At 37.2% G+C, this 22365-nt stretch overlaps 1 protein-coding gene across 1 annotated transcript in view; it reads left to right on the forward strand.

The window, feature by feature from the left end:
- NUS1 (NUS1 dehydrodolichyl diphosphate synthase subunit) overlaps positions 1-21282 on the forward strand; it is a 36679-nt gene extending 15397 nt beyond the window's left edge. Inside the window, exons 2-5 of the mRNA XM_036993340.2 lie at positions 4319-4444; positions 5359-5508; positions 15364-15463; positions 18548-21282. Of these exons, the coding sequence (XP_036849235.1) occupies positions 4319-4444; positions 5359-5508; positions 15364-15463; positions 18548-18638 (467 nt within the window). The 3' untranslated portion in view covers positions 18639-21282. The remainder of the gene's footprint in view (positions 1-4318; positions 4445-5358; positions 5509-15363; positions 15464-18547) is intronic.
- Positions 21283-22365: the final 1083 nt, after the last annotated feature.

Raw genomic sequence — 22365 nt, forward strand, 5'->3', positions numbered from 1 at the left:
TGACCTGTCAGGTACCTTTCAGTAGACATTTATTTGTGAAGAATCTTTTCTGTGGCTGGTACTGTGCTGTCCCCTGGTGAGCAAAACAAAGATTCCTACTCACAGGGTGCTTATATGACCTCTTTTGAACGTCCTTCCCTCTTGCCCTTTTATAGTAACTCCCCACCAAATATTCTATTATCAGCTGTCTAAAAACTACACTTATCTTTTCCTTAAAACCAGTTCCCTTTGTAGAATTTCCTTACTTTTAAAAAATGTTATTTTCTGTTTTCCACGTTTCAGGCCAGAGAATTTTCTCCATTTACTTTTAATTAAGTCGTGCTGTTCATTCTCTCAATTCTTCCTTTGTAATAAATCCTTTTTCATTGCTTCATCAAATTATGTATGGACTGCTGCAGTAGCCTGCTGCCTGCCCTTGTACTGTTGCAGGTTAATTTTCCTAAGGATATATACATTTCTGTATATTTCCACATTGCTCAGAAATCGTTGGTTACCCATTTGGTAAGCAAAATGAAATAAAAATTATGCATATTCCTTTGACCTTTTCTTGAATCCTACGCACCAGCAGCATTTGACTGTCTTCTGAATATATTCAGTGCAATTTTTTAAGCATATTCTCCAATTGAATAGCCTCTCCCATTTTTTTCTGTTTAAGTCAGCTCATGTCTAGCTTATTTTACAGACTTTCCCTACCAAAGGAAACTACTTTTTTATCTTTGAACTGCTATTACAGATGCACTACCAAGTTGCCATTTATAGTACAGCATATTCAGCAGATTCCGTGTTATTTTATATGTATTTATTGCATTCTCTCTCCCAGTTAAATTTTGAATTGCATATAGTCAGATCTGACTGAGTATGGAGTACGAATACTTGATAAAGGTCAAAACAGCAATGGCCACTAGAAAGCTATCCCTCTGAAAATAGCCAGAAATATGTTGATTAGCTAGAATTTTTTATATTAGCTTTATATTAATATATGTCACATCGTTCCTTCATCTTTCTCAATGACATTGTAGTAGTTTTTACTTGTGTCTGTAATTGAAGGATCAAAAACCTTTTTATGTAATGTATTTCCATGCTTTGTTTTAATTTACTAAGTTTTGGTTTTGTTACTTTTGTCTATTCTGTACTTTTTACATATACTTTTTACTAATACTTCATATTAGTTCCTTTTACCGTTAAAAAACTAATAAGGGCGCTGAGCGCGGTGGGAGAGGAGAGGGTACCCGGCTGGCTCGGCTGGCCGCCTCGGCCCGGATCTCGGCGCCGCTGCCCCGAGCCTCTCCCGCCCTTGTCTCCGGCTCCGCGGCCCAGGCACGGCAGAGGCGGCGGAGCTGTGGGTCACCGTTTCTGGAGTAGAGCAGAAAAATTATTATGCCTGTGTTCCATTGGGACTCATTGGAAATTGTACAGTGACATCTTCTGGAATTTAGTCTGTTTTGAGTCCTCGTATGTTTCAAAGAAGTACAGTGGCCTCCATGAGCAATATACAATTCTAGAATTGGAACGTAACCAGGCTTCTTCCTCTTAGCGGGGACAGTACCTACACCACTCTGTCCAGTTAGCGGAGAACCTGAGGGTGTTGATTGTGTAACTGCTTTCAGGCTCTTGCTCTAGTATTTAAATCAACTCAGGAAATTCTCAGGGATTTAATAGTGTAAACAGGTTTGTTTTCAGTCACATTGAAGAGTGGAAGGTATGCTGCTAATGTAATGAAACATTTGCCAATCAATGTTGTCTTTTCTGAAACCTAGCCTCCGCCTCGCTTTCTTAGGGCCACGCAGATATTCTTTAGAAAGGCAATATGTAAGTGAAAAGGGTCTTAAAAAAAAATCCAAGTCATGTGCAGGCATTCTGGTTGCACCATTCACATTCCTACCTGAAGATCACAATCTGAAGATGTTGTGTATGTGGCAATATGCTGCAGAGACCAATGAAGCCACGTAAAAGCTGTTAGTTTTGAGAATATGCTGCAGAAGACTGATGCTTGTATAGGTAAAAAGTGCACTTTTCCAGCCCTAAGTATTGCTCATCAGAAGTTCAGCAGGTAGCAGCTGTATATGTAATAATTTAGAAGGAGCCTTTACATATTCCAGTGCAATGAGATTCTAATTCAGAAATTTTTAAGAGTATTGACCCTACTTACCAGATTAAATAATTGTTTTAGAGGACATTGAAAATGCTAATTTCTGTTTTCTACAGAAGTGTGTTGTTTACCTCAGCAAAGTATGGTATGTTTCTTACACCAGGCTGTGTGGTTGACATTTATGGAGCTCTTAAACCATATCTGTTTCCTCTACTTGACAATCTAGGTAAATCAGTGTCTGTCAGGTTGATGCCTGAGCATCCCGAGCCAGGTGATACTGTTTTTTGGTGTTAGGACTGCTGAGAACTTAGCCAGTAATAATCATCTGACAGTAGAGTCTGTTTCATGTCTCCTCATCTTTTGATCTTTATACATCACTTCACTCGCTCATTGTCTTCAATCTTGTAGTCTTCTTGGAACTTAGTTTCTAGATATAGGTTATTTCTGGCTTTTTTTCTTAAACCTTTTACTCCTGCCATTCTTCATCCTCAAGTGCTAGGCGGTCTCAGATGCGGCAGAGTGGGCTTAGTATAGAGACAAACTTGTGTGATCATGTTACCTGTAGAAGCCTGTGCCCTGCTCTTCACTGTGACTTTCTACATCAGCTTGCTTAGCAATTTTTATCCCTCATCGGCAGAAAAGATGACTTACAGCCTAGCCTCTCTTGAAATTCAGGATGGGGTGGGCTCTGAATTCTTGGATTTTAGAACATTTATAATATACCAAATGAGAATTTAGTAAGGTAACTGGTGGAAGTCCATGGACTGTCACGGATCGCTCGATTTGGAGGGGACCTGGACCAGTGTGTGACTTGGTGTAGACTGACTGCTGGAGTATCCCACCCTCTCTTTGGGAGGGACCTGCAGTCTGCGTGCACCTTGTTTCCTCCATTGCCCTGCTTTCTGTGGCCTCACTGACCCTCCTCTCCTTGTCTTTCAGAATGAAGCATCAGAGAAACTCTACCTGCCTGTAGCTGCCTCTTAGGTTAGGTGGGTTTGAGGCCTTGGATCTGTTCTCTTGCACTTTTCCTGGGCAATAGAATTAGTGAGAAAGGAAAGGATTAGTTTGTCATTTGGTTTAGAGTAAATATTTGTATGGCATAAAATTTGATGAGGCTTCATATGACCCTCTGAAGTTTATTTGTATTAGGTAAGAAATCTTCAGGGTTTTGTATGCATATCAAAGTAGCTGATGGTCCCATCCTATAACAGAGATGCAAATTATACAGTCAAATGTAAATTCAGTTTTACATTAGTAAAATAGAATAAAGCCAACTAATGGAAGTCTGGAAGGATTGAGGGGCTAAAGTATTTGGAAATAGTCTAAGATTTAGAGTAAAACATATAAGTAATATCTGGATCCCTTTGGCATTTGCTTTGTCTGAGGAACATTAATATTAGTTTTCAGTTGTGCTGTAGATGTGGACTGTAGTGAGAACGGGATGCTATCTGGCAACTTCTTCATAGTCTTGGTTTATTTATTTGCTTTCTAGTGAAGGAAAATGCAAATGAAGGAATAAGGATTTTAAATGAATACCCTGTCTTTAGGAAATACTTACATTGGGAAAAAGATTGTTTACAAAAAGGATTCATAAGAATTATTTAATATACTTTTTTCAACAAATTTTCATCTTAAAATTACTTTTTGACATCATTTTGGTTAGTAATCTGCGATACTTAAAACTCTGTTATCCACTTCTAACTGATGATCAAGTAGAAATAAAGTTTCTCAGAAATGAAAAAAAAAACCCAAAACAAAACAAAACAAAAACTAATAAAATTGAGGTAATAGTATTGAATACACATAGTAGATCTGCAAGGGAAGTACATTAAAATGGGAGTCAGGAAGATGTGTGCTCTAGACTACTGCTGCAGTTTATTAAATTCTTGGACAAGTTCCCTTAAGAACTTTGGGTCTCAGTTTTTTAATCTGTAAATAAAGCTTTCAAGTAAATATATCTTAAAATTTCTTTCTAGGTCTAAATTTTTATCTTATTCCTATTGACACTAAGTGGTTACCCTGTCCTCTTTCTTTTTTAACTTTAGCCTGAAGCCAGATTCTTGTATTAACAAAGTTTTGTGTTTTTTTCCTTTTTGATTTTAGTTTAGGATTGTCATTACTGCCTCATTTGAGTTTGTTCAGTTCTGGAGCCAGTGTCCCAAGAAACATTAATTATTAAGGAGGATAAATTAACCTAGTTGAGATTTACTTGCTTTTTTGCTTTTTAAGGTATTTTCAAAAGAAATAATTCCAGATTGATGGATGAAATTTTAAAACAACAGCAGGAACTTCTGGGCTTAGATTGTTCCAAATACTCACAAGAGTTTGCGAATAGTAATGACAAAGATGATCAAGGTAAGCATGAGTGTAAAATTGAATATCTAACATATACAGATGTGTTTTGTGTTCAGTGCATATTCTGTTATTCTTTCGTTCATTTTGCCTGTTAAACCTTTATTGTCACCATCTCTAATCATCAGATTTAGACTTTTCTTTATCTTGTTAAAAGACAATTTTCAGAAATAGATAAAATCATGACCCTCACAGATATTAAAAAATGAACGCATTAAAGATTTTATTTAACTTTTAATAAGTAACCAGGAACCAAATTTTATAATCAGTTCAAAAGAGAATCCAAAGAAGGAACACATTTATAGATCAGACATATTCAAATGAGTATGTTAATTGAGGCAAAATTGGTTTTTCTTTGGGGTTAGGTGAAGATAATTGAAACTCTGTCAAACAAGAGAGAATTTGCATGTCTGTATACAAGAATTTGGCATTGATATCAGTTACCTAGAATCCTATCAATTGTAAAATAGCTCCCATAGAATGAGAATTTGATAAGGTTGTCTCCTGCTAGCACTGCATAGACAATGCGCATTCCATTGAAACACATTTTTTCTACAATCTTCATTTTTGTCTTTTCTCTTGTGTTACCACTAACTGTACTGTAATTGTAGATGGCATTTTAGACAAGTGAATGAGTTAACCTATAATTACTATTTTCCAGAGATTTTTTCACAGATACATGGTCTCTGAACACTTTGAAAAGAAGGCAGTATATTAATATATTCACCAATGTGTGCGTCCTTTCAGAGGAGAGTAGCTAAGTAAATGTTTTGATACTGAATTTGAAGGGCTTAAATGATTCTCATTTACTATAAGACCTGTACCTTTCTTTTGGGCTGAACTTAATGTTTCTTAAAACTGATTTTGAAATATACCTGAAACAGGTGTTTTATTTAATATCTTGTTTGTTTTTCCAGTTTTAAATTCCCAATCAGCCGTGAAAGTGCTGGCTCCAGAAGATGGAAAAGCAGATATTGTGAGAGCTGCTCAGGACTTTTGCCAGTTAGTAGCACAGCAGCAAAAGAGATCCACAGATTTGGATGTAGCTATGTTAGACAGTTTAATTAGTAAGTCTTATTTATTTATTTATTTATTTATATTGATTTATTTTTAGTCTTGTCCCACAAGAATGTAGTATGAAGGAGAAAATCTAGGTTCTTGTTGTTGTTACACTTTTAAATTTTATGAAATTTAAAGACCCACATGTGAAGAGAGTTTTGAGATAATGGTATTTTTAGTTGGCTCATTTGCCTGAGGACTTACTGGTAAAGGAGAAGATGTAAGACAATTTTGGGGTGAGTGATGAATATTCTTGAAAATAGGATTTCTGCTTGTCAACTTTCCTCCCTCTGGGATGTTTTCCTATACTGACAAGGGATTCTCCAGTTCTCCAGGCACCAGCTGGGTCTCCAGCATTTCAAATCGATTCTGGTACTAAGCACCCAGAATTAGTTTTACATTCTACAGGTTTAAGGGCTCAGTCACACAGTACTTCCCCTCCCTTCAGACATCATTTGCAATTCTTGGACTACCTGTACTTCTGATTAGCTGCCTACAGATAGGGATCTCCCATAGCTCCCTTCTAATTTTTGATGATTTACTAGGATGACTCACAGAACTCAGGAAGCCACTTTAGGCCCATTCACCAGTTTTTTTTATAAAGAACACAAATCAGGAACTGCCAAATGAAAAAGATATATAGAACAAGGTATTGGCAAAGGGGCGTGCTGATCTTCTGTGCCCTCTGGATACGTCACCCTGTTGGTGCCTGGATGTGCTCACCAACCTGGATGCTTTCCAAACCCCATCCTTTAAGTGTTTTATGGAGGTTGAATTATTGGTGTGATTGGTTAAATCATTGACTGTTAGTGATTGAACTCAGTCTCCAGCCCCTCTTCCCTACCAGAAGGTCTGGGGATGGGGCTGAAAGTTGCACCCCTGTAATCACCTGATTGGGTTCCTCTGGCAGCCAGCTGTCATCCTGAAGCCATCTAGAGGCCTTTTATTATCAATAAAAGATACTCGTTTTACCCCTATCATTCAGGAAATTTCAAGAGCTGTGTGCCAGGAACCTGAAACAAAGACAAAATATATTTTTATTTATTAATTTCCCCTCTTTATTTTTAGTTTGAGCTATCGAGTTTGAATTTAATTGTTATCTAGGAGGCAATCCCAAGTTTTTTATCTTACAAGACTCTTTTTTCTAGTATTCCTTCCATTGTTATATAATATACTCTTTTTTTATGACTTTTATTGATAAAAAAAGATTTTTCAGTATTCCTTCTATTATGTTTTATGAAGTACAAGTATACTATCATGTTTTATCAAGTACCAGTATACCACTGTATTTGTCATGTTATACCAAATGTAATATTATAGTTTTTTTCTTCAAGCCTTTCTTCAAGGTTTCTAAAAGCCTTTTATTTGCTTATTCTATTTAGTCCCCAGGAACTGTTTGCCTTAGTTTTATGGCCCTTAGGCTTACTAGCATTACTCTTGATCCTTCTGAAGAAAGAAAGGCAGTACCTCTAACAAGTTTCTTTTTGTACATTCACATAGAGTCTCAATTTACCTATTAATCATGTGTTTTCTCTCTAACTCAGTCATTTATTTAACTCACTGTTTTTTGTTTCTCCCACTTGGACACATGTCCATCACAGAATACAGTCCTCTCTGGCCTCTTGGTTTCACTAACTCCCAACTTTTGTTGACTACTTGCTGCTACCCCATATTCTTCTCTTTTCTACTCTATCATTGCTTAGTTCTATTCAGGCTGAAGGTATAGACTTAAATAAACCAGAGGTCAGAGGTTACTGAGATGTTGACTGTTTCCTGGATTCTGTAAGATCCAAACCAGAGAGTACTTCAGGAGGATGTCCTAAATGATACAAGGGCCAGAAGTGACCATTTAGGTAGCTAGACTATGGAGAAAGACTAAAGTGTTGAGCTCAAATGTTGCCTTCCAGGATTGTAGACCTGTGATAAATGAAAATATACACAGTTCTTAAGTTAACTCATTAATCGGACAGAAGCAAACCCTCTAAATACTGTCACCCCCAAAAGTCCCTTGTGACTGCAGTTAATCCCCACTCCTATCCATCCCAAGGCAATTACTCATCTACTTTCTGATTATACTTTTGTTCTTTCTAGAAATTTCATATAAATGAATTCATATAAAATAAATATTTATATATCTTGCTTTGTTTACTCAGCATAATATTGTTTTGAGGTTCATCCATGTTGCATGTGTTAGTAGTTCATTAAACTATTATAAGTAATGTAAATATTCTTTTTTATGAATTTAACATTTTGTTTATTCATTCATCAGCTAATGTACATTTTGTATGTTTGAATAATGCCTTTATGACCGTTTGCATACAGGTCTTTGTGCAGATGTGTTTTCCTTTTCTCTTGAGGTAACTGATAGTGGAATAGTTAGATTGTGTGTTGAACAAAAGTTTAACTAAACAGAAACTGCCAAAACTGTTTTCCAAAGAGGCCATACTTTCTTACATCCCACCTGCAATGTAGAGGGTTCTAGATTCTCCTTACCATTGCTAGGTCTAGTATTGTCAGTTGTATTTTTCAATTTTAGCCATTATACTAGCTGTGTAATAGGATATTGTTGTTGTTTTCATTCACATTTTCCTAATGACATTGAACATTTTTCATGTGCTAATTTGTCATTTGTATCTTCTCTGGTGAAAAGTTTGTTTAGCTATTCTACCAGTTTTTAACTGGTTTATCTTAACTGAGCTTTAAGAGTTCTTTATGTATTCTGGGTACAAATATTTTATCAGTAATAAGATACATGATTTGCAAATACTTTGTCTCAGTCCATGGGCTTACCTTTTCTTTGCCTTAACAGTTTCTTTTAAAGTGTTTAATCTTTACGAAATCCAGTTTATCAGTTTTTCTTTATGGATTCATGCATTTAGTGTTGTATCTAAGAAATCTTTCCTTAACCCAAAGTAACAATTGTTTTCTCCTGTTTTCTTCTAGATTTTTATATTCTTTAAAGTTAAAGCATTTAAATCTATCATCTATTTTGACTTGACTTTTGTGAATAGTGTGAAGTAAAGGATACCAGTTCTTCCACCACCATTTCTTGAAACAACTCTCTTTCTCTCTTGAATTTTGTGGCTCCATTGTTGAAAATGAATTTATCATAAAAACATATCATAAATGTCATATCAGCTCCTTTGTTGAAAGTCAATTTATCATAAATCTTTGAGTTTATTTCTGGTCTTTCTATTCTGTTCCATTGGTTTATATTGTCTGTCCATATAATGCCACACTGTCTTGATTACTGTACCCTACTATTGTAAGCACTGAAACCATACACATTTTAACTTTGACTTTCTTTTTCAAAGTCTTTTTGATTACTCAGGGTCCTTGGCATTTTCATATAAATTTTAAGATCAGCCTGTCAATTTCCAAAAAAAAAAAAAAAACCCAGAAAACTCCATTTGATAGAGATTGAGTTGTAGACCCATTTGGGGAGAATTGCCACCTTTTTTTTAAAATTAATACACAGTCTTATGTTGGTTTCAGTTGTGAATCACACTGTCCCTGTGATGAACTTACATTGTGATTGCAAATTATTGTGCCTTTTGTCCCCCTCCCTGTTTCCCATCCTCACCCCATCCTTACCCATTGGTAACTACTAGTCACTTCTCAGTGTCTGTGAGTCTACTGCTGTTTTATGCCTCCTGTTTTGCTTTGTTTTTATATTCCACAAATAAGTGAAATCATATGGTATTTGTCTTTCTCTGCCTGACTTATTTCACTGAGCCTAATACCCTCTGATCCATCCATTTTGTGGCAAATGGGAGGATTTCTTTTCTCTTTAAGGCTGAATAATATTCCATTGTGTGTATGTACCACCTCTTCTTTATCCATTCATCTACTGATGGACACTTAGGTTGCTTCCATATCTTGGCTGTTGTTAAATGGTATGGCGATAAACATAGGGGTGCATATATCTTTTTGAATCAGTGATTTTGTTTTCTTGGGTAAATTCCTGTGAGTGGAATTACTGGGTCAAATGGTATTTCTATTTTTAGTTTTTTGAGGAACCTCCATACTGCTTTCTGCAGCAGTTGCACCAATTTGCAGTCCCACCAACAGTGGAGGAGGGTTCTTGTTTCACTGGATACTCACCAGCATTGGTTGTTTCTTGTTATTTGGATGTTGGTCATCCTGACTGGTGTGAGGTGGTGTGAGGTGGTTTTAATTTGCATTTCCCTGGTGTTTAGTGATGTGGAGCGTCTATTCATGTTCCTGTTGGCCATTTGTATTTTTTTTTGGAGAAGTGTCTGTTGAGGTCCTCTGCCCATTTTTTGATCAGGTTATTTGCTTTTTTGTTGTTGAGTTGTATGACTTTAAATATTTTGGATGTTAATACCTTATAAGATGAGTAATTTATGAATGTATTCTCCCTTACTGTAGAATGCCTTTTTGTTCTGCTGACAGTGTTCTCTCCTATACCCCAGCTTATTAGTTTGATGTAGTCCCACTTGTTCATATTTAGTTTCCCTTACCCAAGAAGATGTGTCTGTGAAACATTGCTCATGTTCAGATTTTTGCCTTTATTCTTTTCTAAGAGTTTTATTGTTTCATGATTTACATTCAGGTCTTTGATCCATTTCAAGTTTACTTTTGTGTATGGACTTAGACAATATCCAGTTTCATTCTCTTACATGTAGCTGTCCAGTTTTCCAAACACCAGTTGTTAAACAGGCTGTCTTTTTCCCATTGTATATTCATGGATCCTTTGTAGTAAATTAATTGAACATATGTGCATGGGTTTATATCTGGATTCTCTATTATGTTCTATTGATCTGTGGGTCTGTTCTTGTTCCAGTGCCAAATTGTTTTGATTACTGTAGCTTTGTAGTAGTGCTTGAAGTCAGGGAGTTGTAATCCCTGCAACTTTGTTCTTTCTAAGGATTGCTTTGGCTATTCAGGGTCTTTTGTGGTTCCATATGAATTTTATTACTGTTTGTTCTAGTTCATTGAAGAATGCTTTTGGTATTTTGATAGAGATTGCATTGAACCAGTAAATTGCTTTGGGCAGGATGGCCATTTTGACAATATTAATTCTTATTTGTGTCTTCTTTAATTTCTCTCATGAGTGTCTTGTAGTTTTCAGAGTACAGGTCCTTCACCTCCTTGGTTAGGTTTATTCCTAGGTACTTTATTCTTTTTGATGCAACTATAAATAGAATTGTTTTCTTGATTTCTCTTTCTGCTAGTTCATCATTAGTTTATAGGAATGCACCAGATTTCTGTGTATTAATTTTGTATCCTGCAACTTTGCTGAATTCAGATATTAGTTCTGGTAGTTTTGGGGTAGATTCTTTAGGGTTTTTTATCTACAATATCATGTCATCTGCAAACAATGACAATTTAACTTCTTCCTTACCTGTCTGTATGCCTTTTATTTCTTTGTGTTGTCTGATTACTGTGGCTAGGACCTCCAGTACTATATTGAATAAAAGTGGGAAGAACGTCTTGTTCCTGATCTTAACAGTATAATGTTGGCTGTTGGTTTGTTATATATAGCCTTTATTATGTTGAGGTACTTGCCCTCTGTACCCATTTTGTTGAGAGTTTTTATCATGATTGGATGTTGAATTTTGTTAAATGCTTTTTCAGCATCTATTGAGATGATTATGTAGAGTTTTTTTTCCTTTTTGTTAATGTGGTATATGGTATTGATTGATTTGTGAGTATTGTACCGTTCTTTGTTCCTGGAATAAATCCCACTTGGTCATGATGGATGATCTTTTTGATGTGTTTTTGGATTCAGTTTGCTAATACTTTGTTGAGTATTTTTGCATCTGTGTTCATCAGGGATATTGGTCTGTAATTTTCTTTTTTGTGGTGTCTTTGTCTGGTTTTGGTATTAGAGTGATGCTGACCTTACAGAATGAGTTTTGAAGTATTCTAGCTTCTACTTTTTGGAATACTTTAAGGGTGGGTATTAGATGTTTTTAAATGTTTGGTAGAATTCATATTTGAAGCCATTAGCACCTGGTATTTTTTTCTAGGGTGTTTTTTGATTACCATTTCAATTTTATTGGTTCTAATTGGTCTCTTCAGATTTTCTGTCTTATATTGCTGATAATTCTATTTCAACCACAGTCTAAAGGTAATTTCTTTTTTCCTTTTTCTTCTTCCTCCTCCACAATTTTCGTATTTTGATGTCCCAATCTGCACTTTTTATGTATCCTTTGACTGATTTTGGGTATAGTTGATTTTGCTTCTTTTGTTTTAATTTTGTACTTGGTTGGTAATTAATGGTCTACTACTTTTACTGTGGGTTTATTTTCACTGGTGAAAGCTATTTAGCCTTAGGGTCATTTCCATCTACAATAGTGCCTTTAACATACCTGTAAGGCTGGCTTAGTGGTGGTGAAATTCCTTCAACTTTTGTTTATCTGGAAATTGTTTAATACCTGCTTCAAATTTAAATAATAATCTTGCCAGGTAGAGGACTCTTGTTTGGTGGTCCTTCTGTTTCAGTACATTAAATATATTGTGTTACTGCCTTCTGGCCTGTAGAGTTTCTATTGAGAAGTCTACTGATAGCCTAAAGGGATTTCCTTGATAAGTAATCTTTTTTCTCTCTCTGGCTGCTTTCAAACCTCTCTCCTTATCCTTGATCTTTTACCATTTTAATTTTTATGTGTCTTGGAGTTGTTTTCCTGGGGTTCCTTTGTTAGGGAATCTCTGTGCTTCCATGACCTGAGTGTCTGTTTCCTTCCCGACATGGGGAAGTTTTCAATAATTACTTCCTTATAGAGACTTTCTATCCCTTTGTCTTTCTCTTCTCCTTCTCGTACCCCTGTTATGTGGAAATTGTTTCATTTGAATTGGTGACATGGCTCTTTTATCGTTCTTTCATTCCTAGAGATACTTTTTCTCTCTGTTCTTTGGCTTCTTTGTTTTCCTGTTCTCTAATTTCCATTTCATTTACCATGTCCTCTTCTTGATCGAATCTACTTTTAAATCCTTCCATTGTTTTTTTTAATTTAATTTAATTTCAGGTACTGTATTTTTCAGCTCTGAGTGACTCCTTTTCAGGTTTTCTATCTCTTTGTTGAAGTCCTCTCTGAGATCTTGAGTACTTTTCTGTAAATCCTTGAGCATGTTTATGACTTTTATATTGAAATATTTTTCAAGAAGATTGGTGATCTCTCTTTCATTTAGCCCTCTTTCTAAGGTCCTGTCTTGTAGTTTTGTTTGGATCATATTACTCTGCCTGCTCATTATGTTGGGGATTCTGTGTTTCTTCCTTTGTGTTAGATGTCTCTGCTGTGCTTTCTGGCCTATAGAGTAATAACTTCATGCAAAAGGCATGCTGTGGTGCCCAGAAGCTTGAGATGCTTTACTCTCTAGTGCTCAGTTCTATTTTGCGGGGCCCCAGCTGTTGGGGTGCCATGGGCAAGGCTGACTTTCTGTCTGGCTTCTGTAGTGGTATAAGCCTGGGCAGGCCGTTTGCCTCCACTGCTGCCTTTGTGATCAGCTCAGGAATCTCTGCTGAGCTCACTGTGGGCAGGGCCGCCCTCTGCTGGCCTGCAGCAGTGTGGAGGCCGCTGGGTTAATGGAGTGGGCAGACCAGTGTGGCTCTGGCCACGCTAGTCCCACAGCATCGGGTTTGGACACTCTCACAGAGGAAGGAGCTCTTGGGGCTGGCTTCTGCAAGCACCTCCCAGGTTGGGCTGAAACAGAGCCAAGGAAGCTGGGAGAGTCTCTGTCTACCTGCCAGGTAGGAAAGTCTGATATGATACTGCTGCTGGGCCAGGTGGGTTGGCTTCTGGCAGCGCATGCAGGGAGGAGCCTGGGGTCTGCGTTGCCAGCAAGGGGAATGGGGTGTCTGGGCCACCTGAGAGTTCCTGATCTGCTGGACTGAGGAAGGGCTGGGGAAATATCCTCCACCTGCCCTTTCTCCTGAGGAGAATGTTCGGTCCAACCTTCACCCCTCGGATACCCCTCCCACTACTGGCAGGTCTTTTAAACTGCTGCCTCTGCTTTGGGTCTCAGGACTTATGGAGCATGTCTGCCCTCTACACTGGCTGGAGTCTCAGCCTCCCAGAGGGTCCCACCTGCCCCTGGTGTCCAGCCCCACTAATTGCCAGAACCCAGTGTAACGTGGGCTTGTGCTCCTGGAGCAGATCTCCAGAGGCAGGTGTGCAGCACTCCTGGGCTCCTACCACCTCCCCACTCCATTCCTCTTCTACTGCTTGTAGACTGGGGTTTGGGGAGGGCTTGGGACCTTCTCAGTCTCATTTTTGCCACCTCACCCTTCTCTGTGTGGTCCTCTCTTCCTCAGGTGTAGGTGGTTCTGCAGTCTTCAGGTCGTTTTTAGGTCTGTTTGTATTTGCTGTATTTTCTTCTTTATGTGTTTTTGGGAGGAGGTTTTCGCCTCTCTGGTATTGGAGAGGGCATTCAGAGTTACCACCGGTTCTCAAGTCTCCTTGGCTTTTACTTCTCACTGAGCTTTCTTGCCGCCCTGTTCCCCCACCTTCCTCCTTCCCTTGCATGTGTGCAGTTCCAGTCAGCCAAGAATATGTGGAGAGCTTATCTGATCCCATGTTTCTAGGATCTCTCTGTTAAATTTCTGACCATTATACTGCTCACTCTAACTGGGGCAACACCTTGAGGCTAACAAAGATGAAGGTTTTCCTCATTCATTCCCTTTTGAGTTTGTCACTTTGAGCTGGCAGAAACCATAGGTTTTCACCATTATCCCTTCTCTTCTGCTCACAACCTCCAGTCCAAATTGAGTCTATATCTTTTGTCTGCAAGCAGCAAGCCTGCTAGTTTTTGCTAGTAGCCCTGTATTGGTGAAACTATAATTCTCTCCACTTGATTGGGAGAAGAGGCATGGGGGTTAGGAGCATTCCCAGGCAGATAGGCCAAAGACTATTCTGAGGCTCTAGCTGATGTTTTGCTTTTTGTTTCTTTAAAGAGAAACTGTCTGCTTCTTGTCAATATCAGCTATGCTTATATGCTTATAAGTTCTTCTGCTTAGTCCATTCACTCTACCAACATGGACTTTTAAAGAGGCTTTGTTATAAAAATAATTCTATTACCCTGGATGGTCCTGTCTAATCCAGTCTTCTTCTTTCACAAATGAAGGAACTAAATTCCTCAGAGGTGGTGTGACATCAAGTTTGTGGTAGAACTGAGGTTATTAAAAACTGTTAGAGCCTGGATCTCTTGGATTAGAACATCTTTTCTGATACACCAGTGAGTCCTTAAAATTGTTTTTACCTTATTTTTTAAGCAGTTGAAATATACTTATCCCCTTTTCTCAAACCAGGTGTCATATGGAAACCAATTTGTAAAACAAAAAATGGCCATACCTTTATTGAGGCATGTGTACAGTCTCCTTTTCCCCTCCAGGGGGCTGGGACTAGGAACACTAAAACATTTGTACTGGATAGCTAAGTGTTGGCCTTTCTGGGTCCTTAGCTATAAAGTGAGGGGCTTGCGGGGAGAGAGGAGAGTATATACTTTTTAAGTTCCTTCTCATCTCTGACGTTATTTGATTGCATGGCTAGAACAAGCATTTGTGCCTCTAACTCAGTGTGGCTCCCAGGATGCCACAGGAGCACTTGAGTCTTGAAAGATGATGGGGTTTGGGGGCTAATAGTAGGGGTTACAGTGGGAGTTGTTACCCCTCCTGATCAGGTAATCCATCCTGTTAAATGGTCTTCCGAAAACCTTCCACATTTGAAAATGAGAAAGATTGAAATATATGTTGAGCAGTGGAATAGGGGAATGGAACCATACAAATAAAGCTTCTGACAAAAACATACTGAAAGCATTAAAAAACAATTTAATTTAACAGATTTTGCCTTTGGTCATTTTATGTGTAAGTAATGAACATGTATTTCTTTCTTCCTAAGGTTCAAATGGTTTCCCTGATCCTGATTTAGTATTGAAGTTTGGTCCTGTGGACAGCACATTAGGCTTTCTTCCCTGGCACATCCGATTGACTGAGATAGTGTAAGTAATTAAAAGTGTGCTGACTTTGGTTCAGTTCAGTATGTGTTTCTTGAGCCCAGCACTGTACCAGGTGTGGGAATTCCCCCAGGATGTGATTCTTGATCCTTTCCCTCAGGTATTTCATAGTATCAGTGGCAAGATAAAAACATAAATGACTCAGATACAATAGAGTCTGGTTGTGAATATTTGGTATTGACATTAACTGTCATAGGAGATCAGAAATGAGAGAACTCTCTGTGGACTAGAGTTGTTGATTCTGCAGAAATGATGTGACTTGATCAGGGGTGTGTCAAATGGGTGTAATTTTTGTAATTGGAGAAAAGGTAGAACGTGTAGAGGATGGGCAGGGCAAAAAAGAAAACCTGAGAGGTGGGAAATAAACATCACATTTTAAAGAAATAATGAGGGAACTGACCACACCAGGTCAGAGAGTTAGTGTCATGTAGTAGGATGAGGTGGAAACAAATAGTTCTGGGGTGTTGGTTTGGGAAGGCTTTCCATACTGGCTAAACAATGTGTATAATTGTTCAGACTGCTGAGCCGGTGGATAGGTGGGAATGGTGATTTGGGAAGATTTGTTTGGCAACTGTATACTAGAGTAAATTGGATCTGGGAAAGAAAGAAGTAAAAAGCAAGTGAAGCGGCCATAGCTATAATTTAGGGGAGATTGCAGTGATGAGAATGAAGCTATTTGTTTAGAACAGAGTTTGGCAGACTTTTTGTATAAAAGGCCAGATAGCAAATATTTTGGGTCTTAGAGGCAATACAGTCTTCCAACTGCTACTGTCTGTTCCAGCTATGAAACACTGCTAGTGCAGTCAAGCAACCACAGACAGTAGGTAAACAGGTATGCATAACCATGTGGTAATAATTATTTACAAAAAACTGGTGGTGGGCTCATGGTCTGTATTTGCTAACTTTAAATAAAGGGGAGATTTGGTAGCCTTAACATATATTTAAATTCTGGTCTTAGGAGGAAAAATAATACAAATTCTCTCTCTCATGTGAAGTATGTATATAATTGCAGCCCAACACTTTACTAATTGTGTTAAAAGTTACAGAAGTTTTTAAGCCTGAGTGACTGGGTGAATTATGGTGTCATTAAGAGAAACTAAAAGGGAGCTAGATTTTGAAGGGTAGATGTTGAATTCAAGGATAAGATGATTTTGAGGCCATATTCTATTTAGATGGGAACATTCAGGGGGCAGACAAAGATGTAGAATTGGTGCCTAAGGTGGACATTTGGGGATTGTCAGTATATAGGAAGTAGAAGTAGTTGGACTCATAAGAATAGAGGACCTCTCCAAAGTATACATAGAAGAGCATAGTAGCATACTACTCTTAAGGGGTCCTTAAGCAATGCTTCAAACTCTGGGGCATGAGGAAGGAAAGGTGTCAAAGAGGCAGAAGAAAACCAGTGCATTTGAATCAGAAAGAGCTGGAGGTCATCTGGTCCTACCTAGTTTAATAGGCAAGAGACCATGCTCAAGCTTGTTAACAAAGTAGGATTAGAATCCAAATCTGCAAACTCTCAGTTTCTGTACGGTGGGCATTTGTTTCTCTTGTCTTTCCTCCAAGGGTTTTTCAAGTCATTTAAGTGGGCTCCAAGAAAGGTAGCTCTGATCCCTTGTCAGGGTGGTAGTGGTTTGGACGGAAGAGTGTTTTAGAATAAGTAGATCTTGATTTGATTCTAGGCCATGCAGCTCAATAACATGACTTTGGAAAGCTATTTAAACTTCTCTGTGTTTGTAAAATGGGCATTTTAATATAGAGTTGAGGACCTAAATCTGATAATGGACATCAGATACCTAGCACGTAACAGGCTTTCCCCTGGATCTTTGTACATATGTCTGTCATAGCTCTTCATGTTACAGTGTGACCTGCTCTATATTTGTCTACCATCCACCTGACTATAAGCACTGTGATAGCAGGCAAATGTCTAAATCATAATAGGAGAAGGAGAAGGGTAGAGCCCTGGCAGGACAGGCAGGAATAGCAAGAATGCTTGAGGTGCTGAGGGGTTGTGGCATTAAGTGCTTCTTGAGGAAGGCTAGGAGATGAACCTGTTGATAAGGGGGATAAAATGAAGGTAATTTAAGAAAATGGGTACTTTGAAGAGCACATTTGAAACTAGCTTTAACAAGAAGAAATGTCATTAAATTTGTCCTTTGAGGCTATCCTGCAGTAGAGTGAATAAGATAAAAAAGGTTGATAGCAGAAATTATTGAGAAATAAGGAACTTGAGTGAAGTATGTGACTTGTTTCAGAATTTTGGGCAAAGAAGGATAAAGATGATGTTACTTCTGTCTCAGTGAAGCTGGTGCGTGGGGAAGGAAGGATAAACAAACCTAGCTAGAGAGAACCAGAGGGTCGGGCAGGAGTTTGTTTGTTGTCGGTTCATTCAGTCCTTTGTGGTGCATGCGGCTTGTACTCTGACCAGGGGTTTGGCTCTCTTACTGTTCGGAATTTCCAAAGCCTCACAATAGAGCTGTTTAGAGATTTTTTTTAAATGTTAATTATTGAAGATTATTTTAAATGTTTAAAATACTTAAAGGGGAATTTTCTTGTTTGTTCACTTTGCCTTTAAAGTGTTTGTCTTCACACAGGAATTGCCCCCTTGAGCAATTGGAAATGGTGGACATAAATACTGTTCATTTATTGGTTGCTCACCACATGGCTTCAGTGTACAGTCATGTGGGGTGCCGTGCCGCTGTGCCCCTGTTAGATCTGGCTTTCATAAACCGTTCCTGGAGTTCTGGCGTTACTCTGACAGGGAGTTCTTAAAGTGAATTGAAGTGAGATCCTTCATAAATCTTCGGTTTTGCCTTAATCTAGACTTAAGCTTTAATAGGTTCTCTAGCTTGCTATAGGTTGCTTTTGTGTCATGGAACGGAGAGATTGTTTTTTACTTGAACTGTTTCATAGTAAGTTTAACAGTCATTGAGTAGAAATAGTTTGACATCCTCTGTGCTTATATTCACTTTCTTCTTTCCTTAACTTTTTGGTCATTATCCTTCTGGTTCTCCCTCCAAATTGCAGTATATGAACTGATTGCTTTTTTCTCCCCCTATGCTTGCTTTTCAGGTCTTTGCCTTCCCATCTAAACATCAGTTATGAGGCCTTTTTCTCTGCCCTACGTCAATATGCAGCCTGTGAGCAGCGTCTGGGAAAGTAGTGATCCCTGGTTGTGTAATTTGATTTCAGGCTTTTGGAGAAAAGGACCCAAGTGACTCTGATGTTTACAAAGCACCTATGAAACCCTGTACACATCTAGTTCATAATCCTCATAATTTATCAACAAACACAAAAAAGTGTCTTACTTGAGAGTAAGCGTGAGTATGTGTGTGTGTGCGTGTGCGTGTGCTCATATGTGTGTGAATGTGTGAAAATAAACTTATAAGGGAAGTATTGGAGAAGAAAACATGTAGACCTGCAACTCTAAGCAAATAGCAGCAATGTTTTAGAAGCTGAAATTGCAGACTTAAAGGCTTTATGCAGCCTCAACTACTTCCCTATTTTCTGGGGAGAAGGTGCGGGTGACTAGAGCTGTTTGTTTTGGGGGGAAGGGAATAATTTTTGTTTAGTCTTTCCTAAGTGACCAAACTTTAATTTTTAAGATAGCATATTCTTAAATGGAAACATTCTGAGTTTGAGGGATCTCCAGAGGCATGGGGTTCTGTGTTGCTCACATGTTAAAAGCCTGCTCACTTTTGGAGCAGAGGGAATACCTATTTTCAGATATCCGTCCATTTTCATCTCTTCATTTTAGTCAAACTGTGTGAGTTGAGCATGTTGCTCTGGTGTCTGTGTTCTGGGCTATGAAGATCATTTGAAAAAAAACTCTTACTACATTGAAATGCAGACTTCAAAATTTTAAATACTGTATTAAGTAGCCAAACTGTAAGAAATTTTTAATCTTAAAAGTAAAAGTGGCAAATTTCCTCAAGTAGGAAAGAAAATTTGATTTCCTTCTTTCTTTGGTGGTCAGTGTGTACCCAGCATAAATTATTTCCATTAACTATTTTTATTTTAAGCATTTGAGGGAAGTTACCAAGGCAACTCTTTTCCTCAAAAATAACCTGTTCCTCTTTGGAATAGCACATTTAGGGCCATGTTAGTACCCAGGATTTTTACTCAGTAAATCCTAATGGTGACTTTGCATAAAAGATCTTGAAGTAAGATTGAGGCTTGTGTAGGTAATAAAGTATTACCAAAGTCTACAAAAGTAATTTAAATTAGTTTTACATGTTCTCTTTCATGACGGAGAACAGCACTGGTTCTGTTATTTTTTAAATAAATAGATGATTTTTTGATAGGTGTTTAATATTTCTTCTCTTACTGCTGATCCTTGGACAGGAATCATTCTTTATATTTGATGGACTGTTTTCAGAAAAATCCTAAGTGTACAATAGTCACCTAAAATTATACATTTAGAATAGAATAGTTTAAATACTAGGTGTCAGAAGTCTGAAGAATAGCAAAGAAGATTGGATTTGGAAAGCGGGATCTGAAATTGCTTGTCATATTCTGAAGCTATGAAGGATAAATGTTTTGACTTTTACAAAACCTTGTTTATGATTTTAAAAATACACTTAAAATAAAATGATTAAACTAAACTTTGATGCAGTGACATTACTTTGCACTTCGTAGTCCTTGGTACATTATAAGACTTCTTTTAAGTCTTAATTTATTGCTAAAAGTTTTGTGTGAAGCTGTAGTGTATCTCAACTTTACCAGAGAATTTATAAGTTCTGTTCCCATGTACTGTTGAGATCCATGATGTGTTGAGGCTTTTTTGCCTTAGTTTAAGACGGAATGTGTCTTTTATAAACATTCTAGAATATGTATGGCTTTAATGAATTTAATGGGCCCAATTACATTGAAGAGTTTTAATATTTATTAAACTGAAGTTAAATAAATCACCCACTAGGATATAGCCAAAGTTGCTCAAGGTTTAATAGTTGAGTCTTTGTACTTTTATTTTCTCTATTTCATAGCAATATAGTGTTACACATCAAAGTAAATCTGTAACCTGTGACCTGAATCTGCAATAGTCCTGGGTAGAGAAGGTTAAAATGAGTTGTTAGGGATTCTGAATTCAGATATAGGAATTCCAGATCCTTCTTCTCATGAGTTCAACTGCTAGTGTGGTCCCTACAACTTGAATGGCATTTTTCATTCTCTAAGTCTTGCTTAAATCATCATAAGTTATGCATCATCAGGGTTCCCTTTGCACTACCAAGAAAAACTGATTATTTTAAACAAAAGTGTTTTTTTTATCTTTACTGTATTGAAAGATACAATCTTTAAATTGCTTCTTCATGACATTCCCCACAATGAAAAGATTATCAAACCTACTTTATGGATGGCAGCTTGGAGTATAGCAAGAAGTTGGAGGGTTTGAATTCTATTCCCGGTTCTGGTTGTGTTTTGTGTCTTAAAACTGATTACTGTCACAAAGTTTAAAAGCTGCTTTTGATGTGAATAGTAAAATTCTGGTGTATTGTCAATAAGGCTTAAGAAAGCCCAACTCTGAGAGGAAGGTGTTATGTTAATGAACAGTGCCAAATACACTGTGTGTCTACAATTCAGTCTTTGAATGTATGTTACTTGATTAGCTCCCTCCTCCTGTGAGATGGTACCATGCATAGAGTCCGATCCCTGTGATGTTTTGTATGGCTGTGGACTTTGGCAACATGTAAATAACGTATAAATCAAGTTTTTATGATTAAGGAATCAAATTTATTGAAATTTATTATTGAAAGTGAAACTTAACATGTATGAACAAAAACAATAAAAGAATATACTCTTTTCATGGATTATAGTATTATGTGAATGCTACATTTATTCTAAACATTTAGGGCCTGCAGAAATGTAATGAGAAACTCATGACTAGATAGCAAAACTATTTTTTTAGATGGTATGATACTTGATTAAAATATATTCCCATTCTTTACCAGGTTAAATATTTAGTCTTAATAATATAACTTGCTTTTTGCTAGATAATAGGTTAAAAGTCAGCTTCACCATTGCTAGAACTGTCAAAATTCCACAATAATTAAAATATGAATTGATTTTTATTGAAAATGGAATGCCAAATGAAAAATGTTTATGTGTGTTCTTTTAAAAAGCAAATTGGCAGTTCTTGTCAAACCAGGAAATAGAAGGGTAAGAACTGTGGTTTATGTTACATAGAATATTCACTTTCTAACTTGAGTATCTAATGATAAGATATTTGACCTCTTATGCATAATTTTCATCCAAAATCAAGTTTTTCAGTGATCACATTTTAATTTTGATTAATGGGAAATACCTTTAACAAAAATTAGTATAGGAAATGTTTAGTATAGTTTGAGTAAAACCCAGGAAACGAGATTGCCAGCAGTTTTCCAAGAATCCTAGTTGATAGGCCATAAATGTCTTAAAATTGGTGGAGAAGGGGAGTACAAAAAGAATGCATAAGATTTTTAAAAAAGACATTCATTGTAGAAAAGGGCATCAGAGAAGCAAAAATAAAAGAAAATAACTTCCAATATCATCACTCATTGGTTACCTTTTTGGTGACAATCCTACAATTTTTTGTACTTACATTTGAAAAAATCCTGTAACAGCTTTAATAAACATTTTTTTTAAACTACAAACTATACATTGAGAGTCTTGTGTTCTATTTTGTGTTTGTTGGTGTCTGGATATGAATAAATACATCACATGAAAATAAAATGTAAACAGTCATAGTCCACATTCAGTTAACTTTAATGCATATTTAACCTTGGTCCAAGTTCTTCAAGTAATTTTATTCTCCTCTCTCTTCCCTCCATTTGTCTTGTAGAGATTCAGGAACTATAAATTCCAGCATCTGGACTCATATCCCGATCATTGCAAAAAATTAAAGTTATATGTAC

The sequence above is a fragment of the Manis javanica genome, chromosome 13 (genome assembly GCF_040802235.1).
Source record: "Manis javanica isolate MJ-LG chromosome 13, MJ_LKY, whole genome shotgun sequence".
NCBI classification, from domain to species: domain Eukaryota; kingdom Metazoa; phylum Chordata; class Mammalia; order Pholidota; family Manidae; genus Manis; species Manis javanica.